General features: G+C 40.2%; 1 protein-coding gene across 3 annotated transcripts in view; it reads right to left on the bottom strand.

Moving 5' to 3' along the window:
* gnb1l (guanine nucleotide binding protein (G protein), beta polypeptide 1-like) overlaps positions 1–25177 on the bottom strand; it is a 28405-nt gene extending 3228 nt beyond the window's left edge. Inside the window, exons 1-7 of one of the 3 annotated variants that reach the window (XM_088077122.1) lie at positions 25074–25141; positions 22020–22083; positions 18162–18326; positions 17201–17326; positions 16901–17063; positions 13398–13490; positions 4121–4336 (exon numbers count right to left, since the gene is read on the bottom strand). In XM_088077122.1, the coding sequence (XP_087933248.1) occupies positions 4121–4336; positions 13398–13490; positions 16901–17063; positions 17201–17326; positions 18162–18271 (708 nt within the window). In that variant the 5' untranslated portion in view covers positions 18272–18326; positions 22020–22083; positions 25074–25141. Of the gene's footprint in view, positions 1–4120; positions 4337–13397; positions 13491–16900; positions 17064–17200; positions 17327–18161; positions 18327–22019; positions 22084–24988 lie in introns of all 3 variants that reach the window. The other 2 variants (XM_042488120.2, XM_088077123.1) reach the window with 2 other exon arrangements.
* Between the last annotated feature and the right edge of the window lie 569 nt (positions 25178–25746).

The following is a 25746-nucleotide window of genomic DNA, read 5'->3' as shown; positions in this document are numbered from 1 at the left end:
TGACTTAAGCGCTGCCATTACCTAGTTCTAAATCTGTAATGAAATCCACTGGCTCTAACTGGGGAGTCTTGGCTCGTTTTATCTGACACCCCATTTTTCTTCTCCTTGCCTCCTTACTATCTCATCACAGACAGAATCCGTTTTTTGGGCTTCATCATTTTTTTTTTTTTGTTTGAACACTCCTTCCTGGCCTGTGTTACAGCATGCAGACACACACACAGCAGGCTCGCTGTCTAAACGCCAGCTTTCTCAGCTGTCAGGAGGCTACCAGCTCTGCTCAGCAGCTGGGCCCGCTAGACTTCATGTGGCCTACGACGGATCCAACACAAACTCACACTTCGGGATCCTCTTTTGTAGCATCTCACCGACAGAGGAGACGTTCAAAAAGAGCGTCCACTTGGCAGGTCTCACTCAAGCCTCGCTCCACTTTTCTCCCCCGTCTTTCTCCCTCGGTCTTGGCACGGATCTTGGCGTTCACGCTCATCTACTGAAACGTCCCATCATCGCTCACTCACTCGAGCCTAGCGGCTGGGAGGCTTTTCGCAGGTATTTCTGACACACCCTGTCCCTGAATCACACTCGGCAGCGGGGAGATTACAGCCTTTTGTCACCTTGCCTGTCAGAGCTTGGCTCGGGTTGACAGGAGATGGATGTGTTAAACAGGTGAGCAGTCCCATTCAGAAAAAGACAGAAGAAGACGGGGGGGGGGCTCAATATAGAGCACCATAACTTTTTATGACAGCAGCTCATACATACATCAGTCCAAAAGACTGAGTTGGCCCTGATGTGACCTAAATCATAATTCAGGTCATATCACGGGTTGGCTGCAAGAGCGAAGTGACTACTGGGGTGGTGGTACATTGGGGAAAGAGTGGGATATTTTTAAATTGTGGTGAAGATGAGGGGCAGGAGCTCCACCTGTAGAGAACTGTCATCAGTCTCAGAAATAGCTTTCTGTCAGCCACGCATGATTTACACTGCTAATCTCCCTCCGTCTATGCCTGCTTTCTCTTTCTCCAGTCCGCGACCTCTGTCTTTTTCTTCCTCCTAGAGGAACACGTCACTGCACTTGTCAATACATATGAGCGGCTGCCTAAATATATGTCCATCTGGCTTAACAGCTTGTAAACCGTAACACCCACACCCTCAGTCTCACCCTGACACCCTAACCAAAAATACGCTGGAAGGAGAGGAGGAAAAAGATGCCTCATTAATATGAAAAGATATCAGGGCTGGCCAGGTCAAACAGCAGATAAAGGCCTCTGGGAGCCATGTGTATTACATTAACCTCCATTCCTGAGGCTATCTGTCTTTATCTGGCCTTGATAAGCTCACTTCACAGCCCTTCAGCTTCACTAAATCATAACTGCGCTGTGTTGTGTCACATTCAGTTTCCCCTCCATTTCACAAAAAGCATCCATCTTCCTTGCCAGCCGGTTGCACCAACGGTATCGCAGGGGTAATTTGTGGGAAGTGGGATGCTGTGGCACTTATAGCCTCCTCAGCCTTTATTGCAGCCTCCCACTGTGAACTACTGTTCCCTTTACTGCAGATGTGTTTTTTGTTTGGTTAAGGGGCCTCCGAGGTTTTGATATTTTTATTACCTCTCACGGGTCGTCCGTCAGGACCCGGGGCCCGGGTTCGCCACCCGGCAGGTCCTCCCGCCCCCTTACTGCTGCCACACAAAAATACTTTTGTGGGAAGAACTGAGGATAGCTGTCTGGACGTCACACTGAGCTGCACTTCAGGATAATTTAAAAGCCCCTGTTGGATCCTTTCCTTCTCCTTGTGCTTTTTTCCTGTCTTCCTCATCCTGGGTTACATGCTGAATCAATATTTTGTTGCTCGAGCAAAATAAACTAAATAACCACTCTCCGCCTGTTTTTGGTATATTGAATCAAATCCTTCGTAATGTTTTTCTAGACGCATTTTCGGGAGGGGAAAAAAGCGGGGCTTTGCAAATATTTCTAATTCAAGCATTCATTTGTAAAAAAGCCTCGGAAAGAATAATACCCCTGCACTGTGCAGGAGTGTACTATATCAGCCTCAGGTTCCTTTCTGCTCTGATTCATGGGGGTTGGCTGCAAAATGGGAGCATTCCCTTTTGCTCATGAAATCAAGAGAAAATATAGCTTCAAATGAGGCGTGAAGTCTCTGTGGCGCTGGCTGTTATGTAAAATGAATTATGGAACTAAACTGATGTGTCTCTTTCGGTGTGGCAGAAGATGCTCTGGCGTGGGCTTAAGTGTATAGTTTGTCATGTGTGCAAGAACCTGTATGTACAATGTTTCATAATATCCAGGACAAAAGGAATGTTGTATGTATTGTTTTTTTTTTAACTCTTAAATGAGGTAACTATACATAAATGTTCCATTTTTTTGTGGTGTTTTTTTTCCCTCCATGACTATATATATATAATATCCAGGCCTAATGTGTGAATATTTGTCAGTGTGTGTGTGTGTGTGTGTGTGTGTGTGTGTGTGTGTGTGTGTGTGTGTGTGTGTGTGTGTGTGTGTGTGTGTGTGTGTGGGTGGGTGGTTTGAGTCTGGAGTGACAGCCACAGCCCGGCCCTTGGCCCCTGGCCCTGCCAACGCTGTGTAACCAGCAGCTGATTTATGGCCCCCGGAGCCCTACTGAGCCTCTTCCTCTCTGGCCCCTGATGTTTTCTAAGAGAGCCTAAAGAAAGGCAGCTCTTCTCTCTTCCCGTCTACACCATTACCTTTTTTTGTAAATATTTCATGGCATTTAGCTGACTGTCTTGTTCAACAACTAGTTAGTAGGTAGAGGGTTCAGGACCTAAACCAGGGACACTTCAGCAGGTCAAATTAGCATAATGGTTCCCAACAAGGGACACTTTGGTACTTCTGCAGTTGCAAAGGCAAACCTGAAAGGAATTTAGAATTGAAAATTAATTTGAAGGTATTATGATTTGATTAAAAAAAATAGTCAAATTTAGTGATCTGTAACGTGATTACATGGTCAGATTAACAAAGTAAGAAAAATAGTTAGAAAGTCAGAGGAAAAGTCTTGACAGAAAGCTAAATGTAATGGATAAACTGATTAAATAGCTGCATAATACAATGGATAAACAGTTGAGATAATTAGCTAAAAGTAATGTATAAAGGGTTAAAAAGTTAGCTAAAAATTGAAAGATAAGTGGTTGAAATTGTTAGTCTAAATTAATTATCAGCATTTTAAAAGGCTAGCATAAATTAATTGATAAATGCTTAATAGCAATGGATTGAACAGTTCAATAGTTTGCTAAATGGTTGAAATCGTTAGCTTAAAGTAATGGATAAATGGAATTGAATAAATAAATAAACAAATAACATGGAAAAAGTAATGGCTCAACAGTTTAAACATTAACTTAAAGTACTTGATAGACTTTTAAAATAGTTAGCCAAATGTGATAGACAAAATGGTTTAAAAAATAGCTTACAGTTATGGATAAATAGGAAAAATAATTAAATACAACTCTTTATAAAAAGAACTTGCTAAACACTAAAAAAAAATAGCATAAAGTATTTGATAAATGGCTAAAATATTCAGCAACTGGGATGGATAAAACATTAAAACATGAGCTTAAAGAAGCAGATAAATGGTTGAAAGAGTTCCCTAAAGTAGTACACAAACAGTTCAAATGTCCAGCTTTAACCTCTCTACAGAAAGTAGTATGAATGCAAACTTAAAGGGACAGTTCACCCCAACATTAAAAACTCTTTAAAAAAACTTTTTTTTTTCTTTTTTTTTACCTGTAGTGTTATTTACCAATATAGATTGTTTTGTTGTAAGTTGCAGTGTTGGAGATATCAACTGTAGAGCAGGTCAATTGTTCCTTTCACCAAACCTACCTGGACACTGACATTTCCATTGTAGATAAAAATTATTTTAACAATATCCACTTGACTTCCATTGAAATATTCATCTAACCATTGGCATATTTTACTGTGTATTGACAGCTGCATGATTAACAGTGTTAAATACCTGTTTAAAATCATGATGGCTGGTGCTGATAAAATAGTGATCTAACCCGGCTGTGGGGTTTCATCATTAAAAAAAGGTTTGGGAACCACTGAACTAAACTACACTCCTTTCCTCTCTAAGCCTGTCCTCTGCTGACCTGCAGGTTGTTCTGTCTGTCCAGCTTCCAGGCAGAGAGCTTCTTCTCAGAAGAGCCCGATACGCCCCTCAGACGCTCGGTGTCAAAGGTCAGGCACATGACGGGCTCAGGGTGGGCTTTGGCTTGGCTCAGCTGGGACCTCTGGGTTACGTCCCACAGCAACAGGGAACCGTCCTCGTATCCAGCCAACAGGAGAGGCCCGGGACCCGAGTCTGGCTGGAAGTGACGAAGGAAGATAAGAGAGAGGAGGAGGGGGGGGGGGGCAGCGAGGAGGGAAGACAGAACACAAAAAGCGGTGTGAGGTAAGATGCGAGATGGGAGCTATGTAGTAAAAAAAAAAAAGCACAGAAACCGCTGCGTGGCGGTGGAAGCCAAGCAGAGCAGAGGTTATCATTCTGGAAGCTCCCGCTGACACTCGAAAAGACGCTGTGGGCTCCATTCGTCAGCCTGCTGCTCTCTCTTTCCAGCACTCCATTACAGCACTCCTCACTTTGCTCCTCATCTATATTACTGAGCCACAGGCCTCGCTGCCGGCACTGATACATATAGTGAAGTAACGGACTGCAAAACGTACTGTTCATCTCAAAGCTGTTTATTATTTAACCACTGTAAATCATTTAAAACCCAAATGTATTAGTTCTAATTTAGTTTTTGTTGTTTGATTTTATTATGGGTTTATTCTTTTGGTATAAGTGTTATTATAACTGTATTTTTTCCATCTTTATCTTTAATAAGGTATACTCTACTTTTTTGTTAAACAGAACATTATAATGACATAGCAGAGTTTAAACAATAATGCATAAAACTTCCCAAGTCTTACATTTGTAATATCTTTTTTAAACTATATATTTTTCCAGCTATTGCTAATGTGAATCCAGATTTGATAAAAAAAGATTATCTTTATTTTAACAGATTAAACCAAAATAAATTAAATACAAAAATTTAATGTAAATACTGTTGAAAAATTTATAAAAAATAATACTAAGCCACAGCATTAAGGCTGGAACTAACTTTTAGTTAACTATTTATTTATTTTTGTTCAATTATTGAATAATCATTTAGTCTATAAAATATGAGATAAATGTCCATCACAATTTCCTAGATTTCTTGTGTCTGACCAGTCTAAAAAAAAAAAAATAAATCAAATTACTGGATAAACAGGAAGGAAGTCCAGGCACTCTACAAATGTGAAAAATGTAAATAAATAAATAAATAAATAAATAAAAATGAAATAATAAAAATAAAAACAAAAAGCCTAATAAAGTAATAATAAAGCCTAACTAAATCATAAAGAGGCTTTTTAATGTTATTCTTCTCATGCTTTTTTACATTTTTGGTGTGCCTGGATTTCCCTTCTGTTTATCATATTGGTTCACGTTTTCCATGAGCACCCGACACAAGTTTTTAACCTACATCTGATCATAGCCTACAGAGCAACCAGTCATCTTTCTCTTTTCCTAAAATCAAATTACAATTACAGGAAACAGACAAAAGCAGGAAATCACATTATTACAACTGGTACAAGGATTATTTTTTTTTGCCTTTTATCTTTAAAAACTACTTAAAACGATCACTAAAGATGCATTCATTTTCTGGGGATCGCCTCATCAATTAATCTGCTAATTGTTTCAGCTCTACACACTGAATACACAGTCACATACTACAACAAACACATGTTCACTTTAGTCATGCTTCATCCTTGTTTCACCTCAGAACATTACAGATCCAGCTGCAATGTTTACAACTGGTGGAACCATCAGAGTAAATCTTTCATATCACATGAAATGAAATGAGACCGGGCGCACAAACAGGCATCAGACGCAAATCTTTAACCACCCTACCTCTGTTAAATTCATATATATTGAGCAACCTGTAGCAAGTGCAGATATAGTTATATGTAAATACAGAGAGAACAGTAAGCAGTATTACATTTTAAAAGGTGTCCTCCCGCTGTTGAGAGTCTGAGATTGTAAATCACTCCTGTGAACGGGAACATAAAGGTGAACTGATAAAAACTGGGGGCTCCATATATCTTTGCACCACTGCAGGGAAAAGGCGCAGGAATGAAGGAGAGACAGGAGAGAAGAAGAAGAAACGGATCTTTATCCATCCAGAAGAAGGGAGGGACAACTGGTGAGATCTACCTCCATCAAGCTATCCCAAAATCCAAAAATTTCAATGTGTGCATGTATGTAGACAGCAGTGGAGCTACTTCGAACACACCTCTTCACATCCACATATGCCTGGAGTGTGATCCAACACTTATTTCAACTTTTCTGCGCATAAAAGACTTCACGCTGGCCTGTGGAACAGCACAACACTTTTCAGAGGACCTTTAAATACACAGCACAGATATAGATTTGGTCCTGACTCGTAACTTTGCTTTAAAATACCATCAGGCCCCCAGCAAAAGCACTGCGCCCTGCAAAAGCAAGGAGGGAAAGAAATTCTTTCCATATGTGCGAGGGGGCCATGTCTGCCATTTTTTCATCCATCTTCAAGTCCTCTTCTCACTTAACGCTCTATATTTCTCTTCTCCCAGCTTTAAACAAATTATAGACAGAGTCGTGTATTCCTTCCAAACACATCAGCAAGGACGAACACTAAGGGATTATGAAAACAAATAAAAACAAGTGAAAATCAGTGGCCCCTGCTTGCCGGCAGGGCCCGGGCTAAGCGTTCCAGGCTTGGGGCCCACCGTTTCACTTAAGTGTAGGACCTCCTTGATTGATGATGTCATGGGTCGGAGGTCAGGGAACCCTGGGTAGACACCTAATTCATTATATCCTCCACAGGCCTTTCTACAAGAGGGCTCTCTGCTGGAGTGGGGCTGGGGCTCTGGGAGGAGATTCATCACCACTGAACAGCTGGAAAGACAGACGGATGGAAGCTGGTTGAGGAGGCAGCAGAGCAATGAAGCTGGCTCGTTTCTAGACTGGAAAGTAGTTGGGCCTCAACTTGTTAATAGTCGGGTGATCCTGCGCCATTTTTTCACCACTATATTTATGGAGGGTATTTAAGTGTATGGGCCACTTCAAGCCTATATAGATTGTAAGCCCTATTTCTAGATCTGTGTCCAGCAAGGACGGGATAATATATGATTTTAACATGGACTGCGATTTAAAAAAACTCACAATAAATTGATTGTGGTGGATATACATTATCCAAATAATCCTGTATATCAAGCCAAGCAGCTCCCTAAGAGACTCTTCGGCAACCAAACATCAAATAAAACCTAATTAAATCAAATAGAAAAATAGTGCAAAAATATATAATAAAATACAATGAAAATAATACTTAAAATTAATACTTAAAAGATTTATAATACTTAAAACCTAAATAAACAAAATATAAAAATAGTACAAAAAAATATAAGACGATAATATGAAAATAAAACTGAGGCACAGCATTAGTGCTGCAACTAACAATTATTTTCATTATGGATTTATATATAAATTCTTTATTTTTTTTTTAATTATTATTCATTCAGTCTATAAAATATCAAATAAATGTGCCTCAAAATTTCCCAAATTTCTTTGTGTGTCTGACCAGTCAAAAAAACAAAACAAATTTTGATTCATAAAAAACAGAGAAAAGCAGCAAGTCCTCATATTAGGGAAGCTGGCACCAGAAAATGTTTACATTTTATCTTTACAAATTAATCAAAACAATTACTCAATATGCATAAGATACATGCTCAAAAACCACACTGATCTATTAAAAATTAAGATAGAAGATGTGCAAAAACAGTCAGCATACACACTAACCTTAAAAAAAACGCAGAAAAAAATCTTTAGCAAGCACTGGCAAATTTCATATCAAAAGATATGATCCCAATTTCAAATAGTTAAAAAGCACGGCATTTTAAGATGGGTGTTCACATTAAAGAAAATATTATTTTATCTGTAATGCAATGAAAATATTTCTCTCTAAACAAAATGTAAGGTAAAGTGATTCTATTATTTTCTATTGTCATTTAAAGACTTTGAAACATATTTTGATAGTTATTGGGAGATATTGTGGATCACAATCATTTTGGCCAGATTAAAAGTGTAAAACTCCAGTGGCTTTTACACATTAAGTTTTTGCTGCAAGTTTTTTGTTTCTTTCCTTCTCTCTTATTCTACAACAAACGCATTTAGCGGAGAGTTTGAAAATCCCCCTGCTGCTGAGCCAACAAAAAAACAACAACAATGTAACCTATGGAGGCTTAAAAAAAGCTCTAACAAACAGAGACAACATTACTACAATTGCCGAGACAAAAGACTTAAATCAGTATTAGTTCCCCTAGTTTCCAGCTCAAAACAATTACAACAGATCCTCACAGAGGAGAAGATGGAAACTAGTGATGTTCAGTATTCTCTTCTTGGAAAATGACTCAAAAGATTAATCGATTACCAAAATAGTTACTGACTTTCTGTCAAACAAGTAAATGGTTAATTGGCTCATTATTTGAACTCTATTTCTCAATTTACACAAAATCAGCTTCATCCCCCTTCTAAATCAATCAATAGAGTTTCTATATGTCCTGTATGCCTCTACACCTGTTCCTTGTATCGAGCTGCTCTAAAAATTAGCTGATCTAAAAATTACGTTAAATATGTTTATTAGATTTTGCATTACCAGACATCTGAAGTAAGAGAGAAAGAAAGAAAATTATTTCAGAAAATGTATAACTTAAATTTATAACAGGGCAAGATAGCATTTATCAGGTCTGTGGGCAGATTAGACAGCTGTTTTGAAAGGAAACTTTTTTTAGTTTAGACAATGATGATGGCTTTAGAAGTGAGGGGGGAATGTAGCTTCTGTGCAGCTTCTTAAATCAGTTCAGTTTAAAGAACAAAACTTAATACACACACACAACGATGATATCTGTCTACACACTGAAGCTCACAAGATGTTTCTATTTTTCTGAATACATGAACACTGTACACATGTAATTAGCCCTTCATATAAGTCCTAAATACTACTGTTACAGTAGCCCTGGATTCATTTAGAGTGTTTTGCAAATTAAAATGCTCATTTGTAGCCTGTTATGGACTGGCGCAAATAAAAATATAACGACAGCCTGAACAAATACAATCTGGTCGAATTCTAGTCTATAAACTAGCTAGCTGCATGCTATGTGTTGTACTGTTGGATTATTTTTAGTGGATGTGTGCTATTTTGTATATAATCATTATATTGGATGTGTTCATTTTTAAAGCATGGGTCACTCTTTTCCATTTCTCTGGTGCCTTTTCAACATCTGGCCAGGAATAACAGTTGAATATGAGGCTTTTAGGCTAATTCTGCATCATTAAAAAGCATAAATAAATAAAATCTAAATGTAATTAGCGAGAAATATGTGGAATTTACTGTATATTTCAAAAACTCTTCTGTGTAATTTCCCTATGCGGTAAGTCAACAACCGGGAGACCAACGGTTTGTTTGCTGATGTGGACGCCACAGGCCTCAGGCAGGCACTGCTTCAACATCAGGAACCAATCGTTTCCTCCGGTTTTTGTCCTAGTCCGCCATGATGTCATGGCCACGAGGCAGCAAGGTGATGAGCTGAGAGTGATGGATATCTGTATAGGAACATTTCCTCTTCCCCGCCAGCCTCTGTTCACATTAAAAGCCTTGCACATCATACATCAATACTGTCCCCCTGGCCGAGCCATGCACACTCCAAAACCCACATGTGGAGGCACTTTCTTCCTCCACATCCGCCGGATTGTTCACCGCTTCACATTCAATCAGATTCACAGAAATCGGATAGTAAGCACTGTCACCTTCTAGACATAGCCCGGCCGATGAGCTGAAGGCTGGGTGGGATTTTGCTCAATTGAAGCCGAACTGAGGAGAAAGTGAAGTTTAACACTGCATTTAATCTTTTCCATAAACTCCAGCAGAGGGGGGCTTACAGGCCGACAATAAATCTGTTGGTGAGTCTGTCGTGAAAATAATGGAGGATAATCGCTTCTCGTCTCAACGGTGGGAAGAAGAGGGGGAGAGACGGTGAGAGAGCAAAGACAGAGAAAGGAGATAATTGTTAGTGGCTTCTTCCCGGTGTGCATGTGATGGAGAGAGACAGGGTGGAGAGAGAGGACGACGGTGGCAGCTGTAGCCTCCTGCTGCGTGAGGTTAAGGAAACAGTGGGTAGCATATGAGCATTTGATGTGAAAGACAAGATGAACTTTTTTTTTTCATGACTGACAGACAGAATGTGGGGGCTGAGTTTCCAACCTGTGTGTGAGAGACACACTCACAAACACACACACACACACACACACACACACACACACACACACACACACACACATATACACACACACACACAGACTGAGTTTTCAGTCTCTTGGACCTCTCGAGTGGCTCAGGCAGTGTAACAAATGAACATGCCGCGGCCTTGAAAGGAATCAGCCCGAGATGATTTAGAATCACCTGGGCCCTTCGGCTTTGAAGTCAGACAGCTGCCTGCGCTGTATTACAATGATATTATATAATTTATAATGATATAATTGATCATTATGTTTCCTGGCACTCAACGCTGAACCAGCATTGCTTCATAAATCAGATGATGAAAGGTGGGTGTAACAGTGAAATCAAAGGGGAACAGAATAAAAGTGTCAGCATGCATTGCGAAACTCTAACTTGTCTACATGTCTCTATAATAATTTCACATTCACTACGTTTACATGCACAAAATATTCAGTTTTTTGCCCTTATTCCAAAAAAAACCCATTATCCTGGTAAGATGTTTACATGGAGTCGTGCATACATATATTAAAATGCCATAATATGCTGTTTATCACGTCAAAATAATAAATTTTTATTTTGCAAGTTTTTGTCAGAGTTTTTCACCAGTGGCAGACTTGTTTGACTGTGAACTCAGGTTGCATCGATATACCGATCTTGAAAGTTGATATGAAAGTTGACAGTGATCATACCGTGTACATTAGCTTATCTACGATATGGAAATAAAATGCAACTGAACGGAGAATCTCGCCATTATTTTAGTTATTATTATTAAAAGAGGGGAGTCTTTATACATACTTCTATTAAAAAAGGGTTTCAAGTCTTAATAATAGTAATAAAACAATTGTTCAACCAATACTAACCCTTCTGTTTTCATTCCTTTAAGGGTCATTTTGCGTGATAATTAGAATAATAATTCTGTAATACTATGAAACCACGATATTTTCTGAGAAAGTTATCATACCGTGAAAATCTCATACGGCTGCAAACGTTGTGTAAACACATCCTCCCTGTTTTCATTCCTTCAAACATCCTCTTGAAAAGGTTGGTGCTGCAATATGTGTGCTTATCCAAAAGTCTGTTAATATTCAAGTCTTTCAGGATGGTTGAAAGCAGGTGTGTTTCTCCTTCCATCTCTACTTCAGCCTTGAAAACTGCTGGCAAGTTGGCTTGTTTACAGCATATTCATGACAATGCACAGAGCTGACCGTAAACACACAAGAGGCTGTGTGTTGCAAACTGTGGTAAAAATCCCATTTCAGAGTTTTGCACAAATTCATTTACAGTATTTGTGGCAGCCAGCCACAATCAAAACATCTGCTGCCACAAACAGATTTTCTATTTTTGAAACTGGACCAGTCATAAGGATTGTATTTAAAAAAATATGTACCGTTTGGTTATTCTGTGCACCACACTCTTGGAGCACAGAGCATACTATGGGCATCGGAGGGGCAGCAGCAGAACATCAAGCGCATTTAAGTAAAACTTAAGCATTCATTCTGCTGGATCTAAATGTTTGCTTTCACTCACAGCAGCTGCTCCTCTCATCCATCGATCTGATCTGATCTGATGTGATCAGCTCTGAACGTATCGATAGATCAATTATCCAACCCACGAGGCACTTACTGCTGCTGGGGAAAAAAGAACTCATGGAGAGCTTTGCCGCCTCTGTGTTCACAGACTCACAAAAATCTCTGAATTTAGAGAGGGGATACAGATGTATACAGAGGGACCCCCACCCCCCCGCCTTATTTTGTGGAAAACACTGCAATTGAAACGCATATTTAGAATGCCCTATATACATGTTAAAAGAATCCTCCAAAAACCAAAATAATACCGGCATAGCCTACGTCTTAATCAAAAAAAATGCTACATTCAGAAAATGTCCAAAGGAAAATGCTGTTTACATGAAATATTAGTGGAATATTAGTGTGAATGTAAACATCATTGTCACCATAATGTCCTCTGTCATTAAGTTATTAATAACTCTAATTCGCATTACAGGAATACAGGACTGAATGTGCATAGGCCAGCAACTCGCCTCACTCTGGCTTTAAAATGATAAGCTGTGTTCTGATTTCTGTTGCCTGTAAACTGTACAGCCCATAAAATACATTCAAACCATTCGCAGTCTTGCATAAGTCTGAAACCCTGTTCTGTCCCCCAAAGCCCCAAACCCGAAGAGTTAATAATTAACCATGAAAATAATTACAGGGTCTCCTTAATGGCTGGGGAAATAAAACTTTCGACAGCATTTACAAAACAGAAAGCAGCGTTTTTTTGCTTGGATCAGATTGGATGTACAGCTGCAGGCTGATATATGGCTGTGAACCCACGGCCCTTCCAAACGCTCTAATTACAGTGTTGGGACTCGCTGCCAGCTGAGAAGAAACGCTTGGAAAAATGGCCCAGGACGAGTTGTTGGGCTGTAAATCATGTGCCACGTCTCTCGTGTGCATTTTTGTTGACTTTTCTATTATTATTGTGTCTTGTCATGAGCTACTGAGCTACTTTATCAGAATAAAGAGGGTGAGTAAAGAAAAAGTACCTTCTCTTTTAGAGATGCAACAATCCAGCTTTTTTGCTCTTGATACTGCTACCAATCTGATTCCAACATTAAGTTAATAAGCCATTTGTCTCACTGTGTGACACTGACTGCGACCATTCTTTTACATGTAACCGGCAACATCAGGCTCGACTTATGCACTGCTTTCCAAATTTTGTAAAACAAAACGTAACAAATAAATACATAGATATTAATTTAAAATACCTCCAAACAGCTAACATGTTGGTTTTTAGCTCCCTTAGCTATGCAGCCGTCTGGAGCACAGAATTTTAGTATTATTAGTATTGAACTGGTGCATTCCTGTTCTCTTTCTTCCTTGTTTTAAATGGTAGGGAAAGTTATGCCACTGACTGCGAGTCAGATATAATTTCAGAGGGACACATTACTACCCTTTTGGGGTTAAGGTAAAACAAAACACTGCAACTATTTTTTTTAAAACACTGACAATTAAGAGGACTTCCTGTTGCTTACCTGCCACAGTTTGATACACATGACCATCCCGAGCTTAGTGTCTGGTACCAGGGTGCAGACTAGGGTCTTATTGGGTAGCTCAATAATCTTGATCTGCAGAGAACACATGACAATTGCAACTTAAAACTCACGAGGAAAAGCTGACGTATTCACATTAACACCATGCATCAATGCTAGCAGCCCCGCGAGACTACAGCAGTGGTGCTTTGAGCTAAATGATGACATCAGCATGATAATATCCTCAATCAATGCTAACATGCTAATGATAAGCCGGTATGACTGCCATTGCAATCTTAGTGTGTTAGCATGCTTACATTACCGGAGAGCTTTACCAGTTTTTCATATCGAGGTCTAGGTTTATACGTCTTGGGGAGTAAAAATAATAATATATTTAATTTGTAAGTGCTGTCTAGACCCAAAGCACCAGAGTGCTACTGAAAAAAAAAAACGTTAAAAGCTTTCTGTGGCTCCAGAGGGAGCTTTGGGAGTCTGATACATTGCCTCAAGGGACATCACTTGAGGCAGCGGTTTTAAGATTGAAAATGAAAGAAATCTGGCAAAAGAAGTTTTGTCACATGATGGAAGTTTTGTCAGGTTGGTAACGTGAAGCCATGGGGCCAAAAAAGACTTTTTCCCATGGACTTACATTTGTAAAAGAGTCATCTGTAAATCAATGGATGAATTTTTTTGTATTGACAACCCCCGCGAAATGAGCCAAACAATTAAACTGTTTTCTCCAGATTCAAGTTAGTGTAGGCCTGCTCTTTGAGCCCCACAATGTGGACGATCCAGGTCATTTTGTACCCCCAAACTTTTTTTTGGCATCACACACCACTAAAGAGCTATCATAGAAACTCGTGGGGCCCCAGTTTTGTACCCAGTTCTCTATACATCCATCGTGTGAAGTTGGATCGACGAGAGCTTGCCGAACCTGACCCAGGATTTAGGGGTTCATCCAATATGTCCCTGTTTTTAGTATTTTTGTTCTAATGTTGTTTTCATTATTGAGACCCAAGTACACACAAATTGCAGTTTTTACATATAAATATCGACAAGCTTTCTGCCAAGTCATGATTTGTTTATCTTCTGAATTCAAATAAAGCAGCAACCTGAGTCGGTCTTTGTTGTTCCGAACTTCTGCAGATCAGAGTGCCTACAAGCAGCAGCACAGTATCATCCATCAATGCAGAGCAGCCGCCCCGCTGTCTATAATAAATCCTGCTAAAGCCCGACCCCGTGACGTGAATGGTGTTTTCCTGCACACATTGGCAGTGATTCTGATAAAATACACAGCCTAATGATGTGTACCCACATCACTACCAAAACTCATTCCTTTCGACTTCCTCCGCGCTGATGATCCGCATATTCATCCTCATTAGGCCTCACATTAAACAGCCCTTTAAGGGAGTGATCTGTATTTTAGCGCTAGGCCACATCTGTCCTGAGTGTTTACCTCTGCGTGCCTGACAAAGAGGGCCTTTAAGGACTTCCCTGTGCCTCAGGTGATCTCTGTTCTTGTGTGGCATCACACTGCCCATAAATAAAACAACCACACTATTAATTAATGTTTCTGCTGTGGCAGCAATCTGCTGGCAGGGATCTGACTGTGAGCAGTAAACAGTAAAACCATCTGAACAGGAAACTTTTATTCTGTTTTCTTGGTTACACCTAAATATTGACCTACCTGCATCATAAAATCACTCCATTGTGCATATTTTGTGGCAAGTGCATTAGTATTGTTTCGTGAGGGAATTCATTTATGTGGTCGTTTTATTTGCAGAGACGTGATAAGCATCTGTCGTGGTCAGTTATGTCGGTGGAATGGGGCGGGGAGACAGAATGACAAAATCGGCTGTGGCCTGTTTTGGTCTAACTTGTATGGGTGTGTGTGTGTTTCTGTCTGTCTGTGTCTGTTGGGACAATGGCATTATTGAGGTGCTGGTAGTCACAGGCGCCCTGATGCCTGGCCTGCTGGATCAGGGTTAGCAGAGGCACGTTTAGCTGGATCAGGTGACCACTCTGTCCCTTTCAAGTGTGGCTCCTCCACAGCGGAGCAAGTAACATGAATCTGGAGGCAATAAATGATGACTGAATTGCTGGCTGCCCTCTCCCTATCCTGCCTCACTCCACACACAACCCTTCAGGCTTGTGGGTGTTGAGCATCAACCGTGAGACACACTGAGCAGAGACAACTGTGATTTCATTCCAATGCACAATCTTCTTTTTAGGCCTGTGAGTTCCCTTTTTAAAAACAGCTACTTTGACTATTTCATCAGCCAAAGAAGCAGTTACCTCCTTAAAAAAGCACAATTAACTTGTTTTCTTAGGCCCTCACAGAGCTATTAAGTGTTTAAGACAAACAGATTCACTACAAGCCAAAGCCAAAATTAACTGACATGTAGCTGGTGGCTGGTTTTAGGTTCCTATCCTTGCAATGTGCATGCTGACTCATGACATGAAGTCTGGTTTGCTAATGATGCTGTTTAGATTGTAGTTTGACAGGTCCCAGCTGGAAACCGCATGCTCACGTCACGTTGACTTCGACACATCCATTGATGATCGGCTAAAAATATTACCACCTGATTGTATTCGAGCCATTTCATGTTTGTGGATCAGATCCCTCGCAGACAATAACAGTGTGGTAATATAAAAAAATGATAGGGTTTGACGTCAGAGAGCATCTCTTCCTGTGAGACTTCCAATTTTCCACTAACCTACTGAACAGTCCCAAAAGCCACAAATATGTGTGAGCCCTTAAAGTCAATCCTGCAAAGTCGCAACAGCAAGTCTGGTCGGGTTCATGCAGGTCAGCATTTTTTATATCCGTCAGGTTAACGAAATAACCATCCCACATCCCACCTGCCAATAAATTCAAGGATGTTTTCTACCGCTGAACACAGAACCACCTGTGCAGCCAGAGGTGTGCCCAGATGTGCCTGTGCCATCTAAATGCCACAGGCACATCTGGCATACAGGCCGCAACTTATTTCTTGTAACTACAACCGCAGGTTGCTAAGCAACAGTAAACAAAACAAGATAGCCTGTTATAGATACAGTGTATAGCAGGCAAACACTTTAAATAATGTTTTAATGAGATCTTAATATATGAGCAAAATAACTGCCTTTGTTGATTTTCAGATGGCTGCGGTTCTTGTAATATCCCACAGGCCCACCTAAATTATACATCTGGCTATGCTACTGCGTACATAGCAGGCAAGTGGGCACTTTGATCTGGAGGGTTCATTTTCTCTGATCAAATTGGAAAACCTCATTAATTATTTAAAGATTAAAAAAATGCTGGAGAAACATGGTAGATTGTTGAGTCTCATTCCTAGATGGTCAAACGCCAACAACCCAAAGTGTTGGGTTGTACAACTACTGAATTTGAAATATAACAAACTCCAACACAAAAATTTGTTTAAATGCCTTTAGTTTCAAGCAACTTTCTTTTTTTTTATAAAGTCTATTGAAAATTCAAAAAAAAAAATTTCCTGACGTTTTACCTCTTCTGTTTGTTCTCCAGCAAAGGCCAGCAGACGTGTCCCAGGGCTCGTCTCTAGCATGGAGCACTGACAGAATCCAACACTGCCGGTCCACACAGTGTCCATCACCTCACTACGACCTTCACTCAGGTCCCACAGACGCACCTGCATGTCCCTTCCCTGACTGCTCCATCAACAGAAAGAACAAAAACACACAAAAGCTGCAGATATTTGCATATTTCAAAACTTGAAAAGTAAATAAAGGAAGGATGAGTATGACATCTTATCAGAAAGTTAAGAGACGAAGAGAAATGTCCTCACCTGATGAGGGTTTTGCTCCCCTGCAGTGTGTTGACCCAGATGACAGAGCTACCAGAATGACCCTCAACAATCTTCTCAGCTCTCCTGGTGTTCAGGTTCCACATATGGATGACTCCTTTCCCTGACCTGAAAAACCCAACAAGATGCTTTATGAAGTCTGTTTATTTCGCTCATACAGTATATAAGTCTGCTCTCACTCATGGTAAAACAAAGACAGCACCAAAAATGCAGATAAAATCAAATAATGAAAAAGTGTGTGTGTTACACTCAAGCAACCCCAGGGAGAGCAGTCTACAATACATGCAAAGAAAGTGTCAGAATGGGAGGAAGCTTTACTTTGTAAAACCTAAGGGAACTATTTTTGTTTGTTCAATTTTTATTTAAATGTTTTGCAAAAAGTTGCAGGGAACTTACTGTATATGATATTGAAAGTTTCAGTTTTGATTAAACATTTGCCAAAGGCATTTTATCAAAGTTTTGTGTTAGAGTTTAGAGTTTAGAGTTTATTATATTCCAAATTCTTAAATTTTGACAAAGATATTTTCATTTTTATTGTAAATGCATATCAGTGCCAAATATTGGTAATCGGACTCATTAAGTACTAATTTTTGTTATCGGTGTCTATCCTACCGAAAAAAAAAAAGATTTTTTCTTGTTTTCTTGTCATTCGTAAACAACATTTTAAACTTTTATTGTGTGGTGCTTTAAAAGACTCTCATAAACATCCAATTCTGTACACTTTTTAAAACTAAGATGAATCCTAATTAGCTGGTTTAGTATCATTTTTACTTCTTAAATACAACAAAACAAACATGTCAGTGTAAATCTTAAGATGGACCCAATGCAGCACTAAAACAGTAAAATGTCTCAACAAAAACAGGACGACAAACAGAAAAAAAATCTTTACTGTTTGGGAAGATGATGATGAGTCAAAATATAAACGGTGAGATAAATGACTCACCCAGAAAATAGGAGGGGAGTGTCTTCGCCATGGCAGCTAAAGTGGAGGGTGTTGAGGGGCCCATCAGCCCCCCTCAGGGTGTAGATGGGGGACGGAGCAGGACGAGACATCCCTGGATCATGCAATCAGTGCACGGATGCAAGGAAGCCGCCAACATGACACCCCCTGAAACAGACAACAAGAAAAGTGAGCTGAGAGATGAGGTACTTCTGTGTACTATCTAAAAAACGTACATGATACAGTGCCTTTTCAGCAGAAATGATATATGGTCTGTTAAAATGAGGTTAATTTGACTCTTTCAGGGGGGACACAATGACATGAAAGGTAAGTGCAGGCCTAAAATCCAAAACCATCAGAACACCTAGTCATCTCTTTTTGTTTTTGCACAAACACTGAGCAAAGACTGTCAGAGCAGCTCAGTTTTGCCTCGAAGCCGTTCTCCACACAGCAGACAGTTGTGTTTAATGCACTGTCTGTATTTTTTTTCTATTGTTAGTAGCTACAAACCCTGTGGCTCTCTCTCCGTCTTCCTCCTCCTCATCTACCTGATAACACCTCTCTTACTCAATACGTCATAAATCACAACCCCTGACAGCTTAATTACAGTAAACAGACGGAGATTCAGGCTTCTCACTCCTCTTGTGATCAACAGCCGTTGTCCCAGAGGCAGAAGTAACAGTTCGGGCTTTTATGTCGTTTGTAGGCTGGGCTGCTGAGGAAACTCAACCGACCGCAGGTATGCAGCAAGGAAATGATGCGCCAACATTAAATTGCAGTACGATCACATGAGTGGCTCTTAGTGATTGGCTTCAGATGGCTAATATAAGTCCATCCATTTTTTTTATTTTAATCACAGGTCTTTTTAAACTGCTTATGCCAGTATTCAGTGTATTTAATATTTGACGATTCTTATACAAAAACATGCATCCCACCATCTCAGTGTTATGGTAAATAATGGGCAGACAAAACAACCACCCACACAAAAATGAACAATTAATCTACTAATTAAAGTCACCCCCGAGGCTGCTGTAAGTAAATTCCAATTTCGCCACGCTGAAATATTTTTCCTAGCAAGTTATCTGCAATTACATGTTCGCCAAGTCTAAAAGAGAACAAATCCTAAATATGACTTGTCCTATGGGGCCAAAATCATCAAAACCGAAAAACTAAAAGTTTTAGAAGTAAAGCGGTGCACAAGAACACACTCATGTCTGGCTTTACCTTAAGGAAATAATTTAACATTTAGGGAAATCTGCATTGAGGAGATTGAAGCTGAAACCAGGAGATGATGAGCTTAGCTTGGCTTAAAACAGGGCATAGCTAACCTGGCTCTTTGTTAAAAAACAACCTGCCAGTACCTCTAAAGGTGTTTTGAAGTACGCCTATTGTTTTTAACGGCCGAAAACACACCAAAACATGGACATTGTTTTAATTCTGGTCCCAACGACCAGCAGCCACAGTACCTGTCTGGAGAGAGCTACAAGGAAAAGGAAATGATTTTGTCCGCAAAGGACAATATCTAGGATATTAAATTAATTCATTATTAATAATAATACTTACAAAAAGCAGCAGCACACACCCAACAGTTACCCTCCTGCCTTATGTAATGTTACTGACATTTCTACAATATAATAGAAAATGAATTGGGGATGTTTGTAAATCAAATAAACATGGCCTTCCTTAATATAAATAATATTATTATATATAAAACATGTGTATATAGCAACGTTTTCCCGAAATACAACCAGTTCTATGGTGCAGCTAATCTGATGCCTGCAGTGCACCATCAGAGCATCATTTATCACTTTTAGTGCCCCTAAACTCTCAAAATCGAAATGTTTTTGTTTATCTAATCTTAACAAAAACTGAAGTGTAAAAATAACAACTTGAGTTTTGTCACCACTTTGATGATACTAGGCAACAAGCAGAGACTCCCCAAAGTCACTAGGTCTAGTGAAGCAAGCTTCGTATTGAACAAAAAGTTATGAGAGTGGTGACTTCCTATCTAACTCTAGCAAGAAAATAAGTAGGTGTATTTTCCAAAAAGCTATTCCAACACAGTACAGGTTACTATGTGTTTTAGGTCTTCTGAGTCAACAGGCAAAACTTCAACACCACCATCCCCAACACACACATCACCCCTCCTAACTTTTACTTATCATAACCCTTGCTCCCTGCAATCAGTGGACGCTGAAACTGGAGCCTGAGGCATTCAGGAGCGACTCATTTCAGGAGGTTAGTGGTTAAATTGTCCATGTGAATCTGTGAAGCGGAGAGGCAGAGACCCCTAAACCAGCCTGCCTAATTAAGGACACAACACTGCAGTCCGACGGACTCACAAGGACACAGTCATCCCAGCAGACTTACTGTCAGTGTACCACTACAGGGAGACACAATGTATGCTTGCAAAAATGAAACGGATGCAAGGTCACAGTAATATTGACCTTTGACCATCAAAATTATATCCATTCATCATTGAGTCCAAGCAGACATATGTGCCAAATTTAATGAAATTCCCTAAAGGTGTTCTTGAGATAACAGGTAAACAAGAATGAGACAGATCAGAGGTCACAGAGACCTTTGAACACCAAAATCTAACCAGTTCATTGTTGAGTCCAAGTGAATGTTTATGCCAAATTTGAAGAAACTCCCTCAACGCATCTTTGAGAAGATATGTTCTCAAGAGCGGGATGGATAAAATATCGACCAGCAGGTATCACTTGTTTCTCTGAACCTGCAGGAAACCCTTTGACCAACAACTGTACAAACTTGTTTTCATCTGGTATGAAAAAAATGGCAAAAAATGTCAACAGTGTTTTTGTGAGGGTCTTTGAGTTAAGCTCTGAATAGATGGGTAAGGCTGCATTCCTGCGCCAGAGTCCGGTGCCTGTGTCAGTGTGTGACAGGGTGAGGCTCGCCCTGACAACAGGTGGATTAAGCATCCCTTATTGTCCTCTCGCAGCAGACCCGCATGGAGCTGTGAGTCATGGATACAGCGGCCTCAAACTGTCTGCACTCATTGTCTCGAGACCAACAGCTGGAAGACCTTCCAATGACAATCAAAACCCACTGTCAAACACAAACAACAGTTGGAGACAGTGATGGAGATGTCTCTTGGGGACTAAATAACCAAACTTGTATAATGTCCACTTTTCTGCCACCACGTCCTCAGTGGACTATTCCCTCCGTTTCCCAGGCGTCAGCATTTTTCAGTTTCTGAACTGCCCACAACAATGGGTCTGTTGTGGTGGCTGCAAATGAGTCACCCACAAACCCAAATACAAGCAAGCAGGCAGCTCAGGAAGGGAGAGACAGATACTGTAAACAAACATGACGGTGGCAGGATGTCATTCTAATCTGTCTGCAAGGACCTTTAAATTGTTCCTAGCTAACAGAGAGGTGGCCGAGCAAACAATCAGGCTGGCCACTTGTCAAGACTGTGTGTTTGGCATCAAAAAACATCTTGAGTAAACTTAAAGATACCTTGCTGATCAGGGTTGGAAATTCCTGGTAAAATGTGCAAGTGACTCCCACAAGCCCAAAAAACCAATGGTAATCTGTTGAGTATCTGGTAGACCAGCCACAGTGGCAGGAGGTCAAAAAAAGTTAATTTCCAAACTTGCATGTGATCCCCTGGTCATACTTTCTCAAGGACAAGAAACTAACCCAGCAGTTTTAATGAAGCTAAGAAGCTTTCATAAAGTGATTGAGCAATAGATAAAAAAAACACCCAACAGGTCAGTTAACAGTCTTATTATATACATGTCCCCAGAAAAAATCTCAGTAACCAGCTTGGCCTAATTAAAACTTGTGTGTCTCGGATGGGGCATAATAAATCAGACTGACTGATTAATATACCTGAGCTGGATATGGGAGCCAGTGGGAAGAGGCATGAGGTGGAGGATTGAGGCTCCTGCTGGCCCTGAAACAGATAAGACAGCTCTGGGGTAATCTGACTCTAAGTCCATGGATAAAGGCAGTTTGTCTCTTCTTGGGCCGTCTGTCCACACCTACTGGGTAATTAGGCCTAATTATGAGAGAAAGGTCCGCTTCCCCTTCATGTTATTAAATAAGAGCCAGCCTCGTCCGCCAAGGATCTCTCAACACCAGCAAGGGGCTGGCGACCTTCAGATCAAACGTAGCCACTATCTATGCACCCCCCCCCCCCCCCTGGACTGCAGCACCCGTTCCCCTCCCTCGACATTGATGCACATATGAGGGCTTGAGGAGGGAGCGGGGATTCGTTATGATATGGGGCATCAAAGTTTTTTTTGACTAGGGTCGAGGGGGGGAGTCCTGTCCGCATTCCTTGCTTGGCTCTTTAGTGCTGGTATCATGTGATCAGCAGCTACCCACCTGAGGTGCCCCCCTTGTCAAATTCTGCCATTCATAAATAAGAGCAGGGAGGGAGGGTTATACTGATCACAGGGGTTTATTATAGAAGCTTTATAATGCCCCAGCTTCACAGGAGCCATTATAGAGGCATGGGATCCTGAGATCCCCTGCTGATATCAGCCTCATCAAATATGAGATCTGACCTGCATGATGAAAACTCAAAGTAGATTACACATAACTCAAAAGCTGCAGTCTAGATAGGCCTGCCAATGAGAAGCCAACTTTATAAGCTTTCAAACCAACAGTAATTCTTTTCTGTAACATCTTTGCCAACAAGCTTAAAAGAAAAAAAAGAACTCAAATCCATCCATTGCTGCTACATCATACCTCAGCTATTCGTCATTCTGCTGTGTTTCAAAGGCAGTGGTGTTATCTGCTGTTTTGCTACTTTTCGCCGTCTCGCCAAGGGGGCACTTCCACTTCGCTGGCTGGTCAGAGGGTGGTGAGCTGGCTCGATGACCATCAGTCAGCCTTTATGCCTTTACCCTCCCCCGACTAAAACAGATCCTTCTGAGGAGGAAACCAACGTGCTAAATAGAGAGAGAGCTCCATTATAAAAGTCCCGTTAGATAAACAACACGGGAAGTGGCGAGGAAGACACACGCCCTTTATTGTGTCTTGGTGGGGTTATCTGGACTGGATAAACAGCCCACTGCCTGCAATAGGCTCAAGCCAGACACAAGTGCACCAACACCCACTGTCAGTCACAGATCCACTGAGTGGGAAGAGGTGGCATTGTTCGCATGAATGGCGTGAATGCTAAGCAGGGGCCATTGCAGATAAGAGCTCAATGCGTTGTGGTCGTCATTGAGGCAGGCACTGATGGAGCACTGTGTCAGAGGGTCCTGATTTAGGGGGTCCTGACTGTGGTCAACAGGTACCAGGAGCCTTATCTGTTTACATTATCACCCATTTCCTCCATGAGGTCATTTACCTGAACACTAGAGGATAAAGGGACACAAGAGGGTTGACAGCTCAAGTGTCATCATACATCTCCACACGTTAGGGGTGTGATTGACTTCGGATCTATAGGGATTTTGCCGTCATTACAGCAAAGATGTGAAAACAAGTATATGTTTATGATGCTATAATCTCAATAAGACATCCCGCAACAGGGGGACAAAGAATACAGAAAATACACTTTGTCAAACAGCACACCCCCCTGTATTACAACTGTCAGTCATCTCCAGGGGTGTGATGAGTGACTGCATGAGGACTAAGTAATGGACGGTGAAAAGTTTGACAGAGGGCTAACTATTTGAACATGGTGACAGCTTCCGGAGATCAGCTAGAACTCTCCTCACAAATTTCAAAAGTTTCTACAAATGGACAAGCTCAACAAAACAAAACTACATCAAAAGCATCTAATCCTTTAAATTGGCCTTTCTAAAAACATTAGAGATGCAACAATTAATAGATTAGTGATTTTTTCAGTTAAAATTCTGTGATTACACCTTCTTAACTGTGACAATTTCAGTTTTCTTTACTTGACTATGGCAGTAAAGGGAATATATTTTATTTGTGGACAAAACAAGGCATTTAGGGATGTCAAGTTGGTCTTGGAGGCAGTCACACAAATTTCACCACTTTGACACTTTATAGACCAAAAAACTGAGAAAATAACCTCCAGATTAATTGACAATGAAAGTAATCATTTGTTTCCGCCATAGATAACATAATGCAAATGTATACAAATCAGAACAGAAAATGTTTCAAGCTTTAAAAACTGCATCTAAACGTGGATCTACTTAAAAATACACTTGACAGACAGTCACAGGATGTGTGCCAGCTTTCATCATGAACAGTGCGTGCAGAAGTTCAAGAGATAGTATGTAAAATGTTTTTCATGTTTAATCGTGTTTTATTTAATACTAAGAAATCTATTAGAGAATTTTTATATATGCCCTGTGTTATCTTACACACCCATTTCTTCCAAAACTAAAACTGGGTTACAGCTAGTTCCAAAATATTTCATGAGCATATCTATAAAGAGTCACACTAAAACTCATTCATTTTTGTTGTTTTGGCACATACATACATCTTTAGTAATGGCGAGTGCCCTCATATATGATTTGATCCACAGCAGCTTTCTTTTAAATAAAGCTAAACTTGCATAATGGCACACCCTCTCAATTATGTTCTACTGCGTTGTTTCTCAGCTCTTGTTTTGTGCTTCTCTTATTCATTGTCTATTAATTATAAAGCAAGAGGGTACTCCTGTCCGTATGCGCCTCTACTGCTGCTTTATACTCACAACAGTGCCCTTAACTTAACTTTACTATTCTGAATAAACTAAAGCGCTGGGCTGAAAACTGAAAAGGCAAAAGAACTATTCATATCACTTCGCTTTAGCTGTCAGTCTCATGTTGTTTACATGGTTAGCAGCAGGCTAGCAGCTACCCACAACAGCAGCTACAAAACGACACATTTACCTTGTTCTTTCATGGTAAGCGTTATCGTCGGGTAAAGTAGAGTCATTAAAGAGAACAGAAGCTTTAACAAAAGTTTAGAAAATACCATTTCAGTGACACAGCGGTGTTTTGGCAGCTGTCAGAGAGAAGCAGCAGAGCCTTCAGAGGAGGAGATACAAAACATGCGCCAGACTTGGAGGACCTCTATTTAGAGCGGGTGAGCTGCCCGTGAAAGTGCCTGTAGAGAAAACTCAACACAAACACACACACACACACACACACACACACACACACACTATGACTATGTTTATATATATATATATATATATATATATATATATATATATATGTTTATATATATATATATATATATATATATATAAATGAAAAGATAAACACAAAAGTGTAGATTGATAGATAGATAGATAAACTCACTGAGATTTAAAATCTCTTTTCCAAGAGTGACCTAAGGGCAGCATAAAACATATTTACAACATTAAATTCAAGCAGACAAATACAACCATTACACATTACAAAAAGCGAGCACAACGTCCAGTTAAAAGCAACACAAAATAGTCAAAAATAGACAGAAATAGAAGAGCAGAGCATTAAATCCTACATATATTTAATTTCAAACCTTTCAAAAGACAAAAACATTAGAACTGAGCGATAACTATAATAAAACCGCCAAAGCCTTACAATACTGCAAGAACAGGGGAGTCTTTATTTTTTTCTGTCCTTTTCAGTCTAATGGAGAAAGAGAGACAGAGAAAACACAG

Source organism: Plectropomus leopardus, chromosome 4 (assembly GCF_026936395.1).
Source record: "Plectropomus leopardus strain MGB_pleo_1.0 chromosome 4, ASM2693639v1, whole genome shotgun sequence".
NCBI classification, from domain to species: Eukaryota; Metazoa; Chordata; class Actinopteri; order Perciformes; family Serranidae; genus Plectropomus; species Plectropomus leopardus.
Note: the sequence above shows the minus strand (reverse complement) of the source record. Positions and strands in the feature narration are given on the sequence as shown.